Here is a 9,127-nt window from a genome sequence, read left to right as displayed (position 1 = left end):
CATTTCTAATATCCGTAAGTTCACTGTGAAACAGAAGTTGCTCTTTGGCCCCAGAAATTACAAGATGAGGTATTTCTCTCTTGCATCATGCCTCACAAACTGTGGTTTACTCTGGCTGCTTGGTATTAAAGCATGCTGATTTATAGAGCAATATACAGCTCCTCATTGGGAACACAGCATACAGTTTACAGCCGGGTCATTTTCTGCAAGGCTGGACACGACAGCTTAACCCCTTTTAACCCTGCATGTAACCCTGAAACACAGCAGAGGAGTCACAGCTGAAAATAGAAGAGGAATCAGCTGCAGTGAAAACACTAAGGCATGAAGAGTTGTACACCACTTCCTGCTGAAGATCCAGATCTCAAAGCATGCTGTCCTGAGGATACTCAAACATAAAATGCCCTCACAGTTTGCTCTTGTTTTGCTGTCAGCATCTCCACCTTTTGCTGCCTGTTGGAGCTAAAATTTATATGCATACAGATGAAGACATTGTCAAAAAAAACTTGTCAGACATGTTTAAGAGGTTGATAATGTTTAATAGTCTTATATCAAGTACAAACAGCGTGCCCTGTGGGTTTACGCAACCGGCTGCGGATGATAAAACCCATGAAAACCAGCAACACTGCGGCCAGCGCTGCACCCACTGCACACAGCACCGCAAGAGACGAAGAGGAGGCTGAGGAGAGAGGATAAAATATGTTACTGATATTAGTCAAAGCTTTTACAGCTCCTGTGAGGAGTTTTTACATAGCTAGGAAACAGACTAAGATTCATACTGATGCCGCTTTGGTACCGCTTTATCGAGTTGAAAATAAAAGCAGGAAGAGGGGAGGAATAAAAGTGGTCTCATACCTGCCAGAGTCACCTTGTGCGTTTGAAGCAGAGGAGCCGGCTCTGGAAGAATCTCCGTCATCTCCACCAGCAGGATGTTCTCCTCCAGCAGGATGGGGCCCACCGCAGCCGTCCCCTCCCACTCTGGTGCTGGATCAACACCTGCATGCAAAACACAAACTTTCATGATACTGTTAATATGGGACACTACCCTCCAAAGATGCATAAGGCACCTGGAAGCAAAGAAAGAAATGTAAAAATCATGTATGTACTAGAGATGGTCTAAAAGTTCTCCCTTGGTTTGTATCAGGATGCATCCTGGTGTGTAATGTAGTGTTGCTTCTGTGAACTGTACCGACATCTGCTGCAGGACTTCTCCTCGGTCTCTGCAGGCTGCAGCTGCTCTCACAGCAGTCACACACCTTATTGTCTCCTCCTGATGCCACCCATCTGTCCGGAGCCACAAAGACACATCAGACACTGGACGCATTATGTTATCTCATGCAGAAATGTTGCACTGGGTAAATGTCCACATATGGTCAGTATCTGAAAGCCATCTTTGTTTGCTTATTCTCTCTGTATGAACTGACCTCTGAGCTTCGTTCAGGTATGAACACGCTTTGTGCTGCGAGCTGACGGGGGCGGAGACGGTCGTCGCCTTTAGACGACAGGTGATGTAGAGCTATGAGGAATTTAAAGGATATTCAGGACAAGTATACTGTATATAAAATATGACATAAACATTAAACAGAGACATTACAGGGTGAGTCATGAATACCGACCTGAACACAGGCATTAAAATTCAGTATAAAGAGATAACCAGTCTTGTCCCTGATGAGCTCACTTTACTCTGTAGGTCACGATGAGGCATCAGTAAGAGTGAGACTATTTAACACCAGATAAAAACTCCTTACTGTGCCTTTAATGTTGAATCTTTGAGTGAAATGTCCTAAACTTGATCCCTCTCTGATTAATCTCCTCACTTGGCTCCATCTTATTCTCATCCGGTTATCTTTATTCTTGCAAAATAAGATAAATCTCCTTCCTTTAATTTTCTGTCACATCCCTGGCCTTGACACTCTTCCGTATCTCTGCACCCAAACCTCAGTGAAGTATTTTGAAACAGCCTGTTGTGTTTGGAAGTTGGCTTTCCTCTTTGGCAGAACCATCGTAGCTAATCTCACGTTCAGATTCGTCCAAATCTACAGTTGCAGAAGATATTTCTAAGATGTCATTGGCTCATTTTATGGCCCAGCTCAGCCCTGACTTCACAAACACAGGATATTAAAGTTACTCAGTGTAACGTCACCTGAGAGGACGTTCATTTCCTCACATGGAAAGTGTCTGAGCAACTGAGGGGATTACACACGTCAATTGACACGTTTGAAAGTATACATTATGTGCCAACTGAGCCGCGGAACAAAGGTGAAGGTGACGCCTTGGCTGGGCGTGAACCGAGTGACCACATCCTCCCTGCAGATCCAACCGAAAACAGGAGACGAGAAGCGAAGAGAAGCAGCCTGGGAATCTGAATGTCTGACTCCGTGATGCATGATGTGTATTTTCAAAGCGTGTAAACACCTCTCTTGTACTTTCTGTACTTACTGAATTTCTGTGATCTTGCTGGAACCTGAAGGCTTTCAGCTGGAAGTGAAGTTTATCCTCCTGGCTCTGCTGCATGAAGTAAGACTTGGCTCCTGTCAGCTTAGCATCACTTAAACACCTTAAAAGGTAAAAAGCAAGCGCAGGAATCAGACTTATAAACACTCTTCACGGGACAATAAATGCTCTTAAAAAAAAGGTGCAGCACTGCACATTTCAAACTTTAATCTTAAGAGTTATGACTAGCTGACTCTTCAGACAAACACTGCCTCTTTGGATGTTTATATTCTGGTCTTAGTCGCTTCTCTTCACCGTTTTCTCACCCATGGTTGCTGATGAAGGGGTATCTGGGCTCAGAATCAGGGTCAGGCGACACGGTGGCGACGCAGCTGTCCACGTAGACCCTCAGCGGCACGTGGTGGCCCTGCAGGACCGCCGCCTCGATGTGCATCACGTCACTCAGGAAGTAAACACTGGAAGCCTTCTGCGCCTGCCAGTCCTCTAATCGAATACAGAAGAAGTGGAAAAAATAATGCTGGGGCCATCGATCTGATTAGATGAAGCTTAAATGATGCCTGTGGGGGGAGAGTGCGGTGACGAATAGGAAATAGGTAGTGGAACAGTAAGAAGAGTGCTTCAAAAAGAGGAGCAATATGCATTACAGATGTAGCATCATCATTAACCTGGATGGGGAACAGATGCCTGCAGAAAGTAGCTCAAAACTTTCATAATCTCCATCCTAAAATGATACTTCGTGCAGCCGCTATCTGCAGCATGTAGCCACAGATTAATTAGCAAACATAATCAACTGTTTATTGATCAGTTTATTGGGCTGGATGCAGCCTGTGAGGTCTGTAATTTCAGCTCATCACCATGCATCAAAAAGTTTCTGTTTAGCATCTTAAACAGTCACAGCAGAAGACTGCAAGGCCTCTGTGTGATTGCAATTAGCCGCCATCGCTGGGGAAATTAGCCACAACCGTCTGCTGCAAATCAAAGTTTGTCTGTTTGGTTTTTTTTGCAACATCAGATGAAGTTTTGTCGTTTTTTTTGATGAGTCTTATCCCACCTGTCATGAGACGCAGGGAGAACTGCAGATGCTGCTCCGCCAACGTGTTGGAGGCGAATGTGGTCCAGGTAGGCCTCAGGGCGTCGCTGCTCACATAGTGCCTCCTGTGAAAACAATCACAGAGAGGAGGAGGGGGGGTTTCACAGGAGGTGTGCTCGTACAGGAGGAAGAGGAGAGTGTTCTTCACTCATAATGAAAGACAGGAGAACAGAGAGGATGATACAACACATGCAGTTTAAAGAAGCAGCATTTTTTGCTCCGGCCTTACCTGAGATAGTGACACTGAATCTCCACCTGTGCATGGTTGGTCTTTAAAACGAAGGTGTGGTCAATGGGTCTTGGAGAGTAGATCAGAGAGAAGGAGTACACAAGGGCTTCTTCAGTCATCTGCAGGAATCACACACTGTTACTTTAAGTCACATGAGAGAGATGCATGTTAAAGAAAGTAGAAAACACACCTTCAAGGTGCTGCCGCAGCTTTGTAACTCTGACTGAAACTTCAGGACGTGGTCAGCAGAGTCCACCGCAGCACAGCCTCCTAACGTCAGATCACCTGGACGGATCAACTGACCGTTACCTGAGGATAAAGAGGAGCAGCTTGGATCAGGAGCATTACCGAGAGGACATTCTTTTCTGGTGCGGTCAATAACACTCAGGCACAGGACGAGTTTCCACTGTAAAGTCAGCATTTGAACTTTAAATGGGTCTGCAGAAAGCTCCTTTTCAGAGTGAAGAAATAAGGGAACATGATATTGATCGCTGTGCCATTTACTGTAATCAGCTCCGAGTGTCTCATCCTCACTCGTCCGCTCGATCGGCCAATTCAGGCCTCTAACCCCAGATTTACTTTTTCAGACACCAGAGCAGAAAGTGTACACAACAGGGAGCTCAGACCGAGTTATCTGATTGGACAAGAGGCATCACATGAGTGCTTGAGTGGATTCAAACAGGCAGATATTACCTAGGAAGTTCTGTTTGACCTCCACAGTGACCTTTCCTTCGCCACATCTCACCGCCACACTGTCAGCCGGCACAGGAACCCGCTGCACAAACTTCACCTGCACCTAGAATATCACATTTATTAATCATACTGGACGTATAAAGAGTGAAAGATGAGAAACTCTGCATCTTTAAGTACCTTTGATTCCTGCCTGACAGGCGGGTTCAGGTCAGGGCCTTGAATCAACGTCAGAGTCTCCTTCACTTGGATGTTTTCCCACTGCTCCAGCTGCTCCGGGGTCAGCTCTCTGGCCTCCCACCTCTGCGGGATCTGAAAACTTTGCTCCACAAAGTCCCGGGCTGGCTTGTGTTTCCTCACAGCTGGGTTCCAGATCTCGTAGACCTTGAGCCGGTAGCTGACAGGAGAGCGGACCGGACCGCTGTGCTCGGTCCAGTTTGACTGATGACCTGTCGTCTGCGGCTGTGAGGCTGTTGTGTGTTGCTCTTTTAGGAGCAGAGTCTCATTCGAGCTGAAGTTGAATGAGTTTTGTGAAGCAGCACCTGACAGGAGGAGGACAAACACAAACACAACCCTGTCTCTGAACCCCATCACAGCTTTAACACTAAACCCTGGAGTTAGGAGGTTTCCAGAGAGCTGCTGCTGATAGTCCTTTGACTGAATCTCAGGTAAAGGTGCTGCTTTTAGGCTCCGCCCACTCCTAATGACTTGATTGGAGTCCAGCCTGCAGGAGAGGAGCTTTGAAACTTCTTCTTCTGTTGTTTTTATGCTGCAGCTCTGCATGCTAGAGGACCAACACTGACTCACACCTTTCTCACCCTCTGATAATACCGAGGAAGAGGTCGAGAACTTAAAGGACTTCACTTACTCTCTGAAATAAATGTCATGCATGTGTTTTCTCCTCCTCTTTGGGCCTATCCTGATGCTTTTCAGCTCTCTTCCTCTCTTTGCACACTCTTCTTTCTGCAATTCTTCTCCTGCAAAATAACCACGCAGAATAAGACACGTGCAACACTCAACAAAAACCCACAACTCAACAAAAATAACATGCATTAAAAATAAATAAGATCTACCCTAAAAGCATCTATATGTGAGGTTAGAGAAAAGATCCATATTCCGACAGAGCTCTCACTCCGACACAAACACAGCTGCACAAAAAATAAAACATTTTTTTCTCTTTATTAGCTTTCAAATGATTTTTGTCCCTTTATTCAAAAACTTTGTTGATATAAAAAAATGAAAAAAGCAACTTTCTGGGATTAAGAAAATGTTGATTTTGTGTAAAGCAACGTAAAAACAAGTCAAATAAAACAAATAAAGATACAATTCTGATATAAAGAAAACGCTTTAAAATAAATCTTTTTTTACATTCTTTAATTACTAAAAGGTCAAATCTGCAGTCTTGTTCCCCCTCCCGTCCTGCAGCTAATGAACAAAGACTTAATGAACAGAAACACGTCCGACCCTAACCGTGTGAGGCGTTCACGGCCCCCCTGAGACGAATCACTCAGCGCTCTCAGGGAGCAGGAACCTGCAGAGGTTTTCTTTTTTGCAGCTCACTCTTGAATGTTGAGGTCTGCAGAGTTCAGGTCATAAAGCTCAGATTTATGATCCCCCTCTGAGAGACTTTGACAAACGTCACCCGAAAACAAATGTTTGAGCGTGTGGTTGACATGTGACAGGAGGAAGGGGCGGGGCTTCAGCTGGCAGGCATGTCAATCACACGAAGAAGAAGCTGGCTTTGGTCTGGCTCTGATGAGAAAACTGAATTATTTCAGGATTTTACCAAACTAATAATTTTTTGCAGCTTTGTTGGACTGAATATAAAACAGTCCTCTGATCTAACATTTGATGCATAACGACTCTTAAAAGACACAAAAATCTGCATTTCTAATCATCTCCAGTCTTATTTTTTCCATTTTTGCAGTAAAACACACCGATCAAACCCACACCAAGATAAAATTTGAAGGAACTCTTGTTCTAAAAACTACATTTGTTGAATTTTCCTCCATTGATACAGACACAGTGATCTGCTCTGACCTCCAGGAATACATTACAGCTCCTCTTTCTGTCAGCAGCTCCCTGCAGACCCCAACAGAGAGGCTGCTATTGTCAGGAACCAGCTTTTATCTTCTGCTGATCAGCCGCAAAACAAAGAGTGTGTGTGTGTGTGTGTGTGTGTGTGTGTGTGTGTGTGTGTGTGTGTGTGTGTGTGTGTTCATGTGTGTTCATGTGTCTGTTCAGGGGGGCTGGAGTGAAATCAGTCCATCCTGCCAGTCAGACCCCCTCTGCTGCTGATCTCTAACTTGGTTAGCTGCCTCTAATTTGGCCCCTGGAGGGTCCTAATGTGGCCCCCTCGAGGGCTTCTGAAAGGGGCCTGGCAGCCTCTAAATCTACACACACACACACACACACACTCACACACTAACGTTGCTGCTGCCACTCCCATCAGCTTCTGTTTCCAATAATCCTGCTGCACTCGTAGACGAGGACAGGATGATGCAGGTAAACAGGCATTTTCTCTGTTGAGACGATAAACACACACACTCACACACATACACACACTCGCGTATAAACATCCTCCAGATGGAAAAGTACGCCGCAGATGCTCAATGACAGTTACACACACTCGTACACACACTCTCCCTGTCCCTCGTCTCGTTTTGCTGACAGCACAAAGTCATGCAAACGGCTCGATTTGGCCCTCGCCGCTCTGCACCATACGGATAACGGTGATGGAGGCTCATTAAAAACATGTAGTGGGAGATGGATTAGTTATAGCCTGCTGTTGTGGTGGGCGAGCAGCGTTCGAGATCAGCGCATTTCTATGTGTTTTGTCAGCGGAGAGGTTTGCGTGGGACGGGGAGATATTTCTGAGGGATATTTTGTCTTCCAACGTGCGCTGGCTCAGTTTTCAGTCGCTGGCATCGGAGCTGTTGTTTCTGCTGAAAACTATCTCTGAACATCGTCTGTTTTAAACGGAGGGAACGTGGGGATGCAGGGGCGTAGAAAGAGGGGGACCAGGGCTTCAAAATATGATGATCCAGGTGACCCTGCAGCATCCAATCCTGCAGGTTTCCAGTTTGTGCATATTCCCTTGAAAGGTGCAGCAGCAGACCCCTCAGTCATGTTGTCTGTGAATTGTTTGGTGTTTCAGAGGTGCATATTGATCTTCATTACTACATGCATCATATTAAAACAGATACAGTCCACACGTGTGCAAACGAGGGGTGCATAAGTATACGTTTGCATGCCGCTTCGGTGCAGGATTCTTTGGCGTGCTAATCAGAATGCATGCAGAACTGTGCATCAAATCAGAGTTCCTGCAAGCCCAAGAAGACCAGCATGCTTTGCACATCACGGCAAATGAGAAGCAGGAGATTCCTCGTCTCCTTTGATAACAACAACGGACAAAGATGCGTGCACGAAACGAAAACAGTGCGCCAACATTCTTCAGTAGCATTCTGCATGCAACGGACGTCTCATGTCTCTTGTAACATACTTGCATATCTTCATGCAGCTCTTGTGGAAGAAGCAAGGAAAGATGCAAGTTGAAAGATGCATGAATGCAACTTAGGCGCCCCTGTGAGACTCTGGTACCCTTCGCAACACATCCCCTGACTTCATCAGCTCATCAAAACAACACGCTGGAGGAAGAAACCAAGAAATAACGTGTGAGTGCATCCTATAATGTCATATCTGAAGCGATGGCTGCTGTCCAAAGTGCCATATTTTGCACATTGGGAGAAATAACGGCTGTCTGTCACCAAGCAGAAATTGAGAACAAGTGTGAGAGTGAGAAGAGAGAGGGAAAAAAGTAACACCATGAAAGGAGAGAAAGAAGAGAGTGCAAACAAAAGGGGGGAGAGAAGAAGAGTGAGGCTGGGGGTGAGGGAGGTTGGAGCTCTGCCGGTCCCGGTGGGAGCGACATAAAATAACACGGGCCAGCAGCAGCAGCAGCCATTTCCAACACGTCTCCTCCACACACGGGAACATGCACAAACACACGGACACGCAGGGAGCTAATGAACTGTTATTAAAAACATGCATCACGCCACGTCACCTAGCTACCACACATACACACACACACTGCGGGGATAATGATCTCCCACCGCTGCAATAACATCTGATGTATCATTTAGCTGAGAGCTGCGGTGACACGGCGAGGCCACGGTGACACAAACACTCCGGCGCCAGCAGCTAATTCTGACACGAGCTGGGAATGCTCTTTCTTCTGCCCCTGACCTTGTTTTTTATCTCAACATCCGTGGCATTTCTCATGAGCAGGTCCTCGTCTCTCTCAGCACCCTGGAACCAGCCTTTGTCACAACATAAAGGTCTGCGCCTGGGTTTGATTGACAGGTGTCCTCACCCCTTAGAGGATCATGAGCTGACCTTTGACCTCCAGGTTCGCCCCGCATCATGATTGCTGAAGTTTCTCTCAGGGGGGAAACTTTCCTTTTCCCTGCTATCTGATTCGGGCGCTCTGGAGGAAAGAATCAGATGATATTTAGCTTTTAACGTCTGTCTCCTATTATTCTCTTCATTGCTATCCCTCATCCATCCACTAGAGGTGCTTGGAATCTTCTTGTCTCTCTAGATGCAGGGGTTCCCAAACTCTGCCGGGCCAAGGATCCCCATACAGCATTCGCCTCTTGCAGGGACTC

The 9,127-nt window shown here is 46.1% G+C and overlaps 1 protein-coding gene across 1 annotated transcript; it reads right to left on the bottom strand.

Moving 5' to 3' along the window:
- Positions 1-515: 515 nt before the first annotated feature.
- On the bottom strand, positions 516-5,165 carry LOC117808343 (zona pellucida sperm-binding protein 3-like). Its single transcript, XM_034678022.1, has 11 exons — positions 4,641-5,165; positions 4,464-4,566; positions 3,961-4,079; positions 3,771-3,889; positions 3,503-3,606; positions 2,757-2,934; positions 2,437-2,554; positions 1,422-1,513; positions 1,187-1,281; positions 853-993; positions 516-676 (listed from the first exon to the last, which is right to left on the bottom strand). Exons 1-11 carry the CDS (start codon positions 5,049-5,051, stop codon positions 549-551), a joined length of 1,608 nt encoding a protein of 535 aa, XP_034533913.1. The 5' UTR covers positions 5,052-5,165; the 3' UTR covers positions 516-548.
- Between the last annotated feature and the right edge of the window lie 3,962 nt (positions 5,166-9,127).

This window comes from Notolabrus celidotus, chromosome 24, assembly GCF_009762535.1.
Source record: "Notolabrus celidotus isolate fNotCel1 chromosome 24, fNotCel1.pri, whole genome shotgun sequence".
Classification (NCBI taxonomy): Eukaryota; Metazoa; Chordata; class Actinopteri; order Labriformes; family Labridae; genus Notolabrus; species Notolabrus celidotus.
The sequence above is the reverse complement of the archived record's forward strand: the minus strand, read 5'-3'. Positions and strand labels throughout refer to the sequence as shown.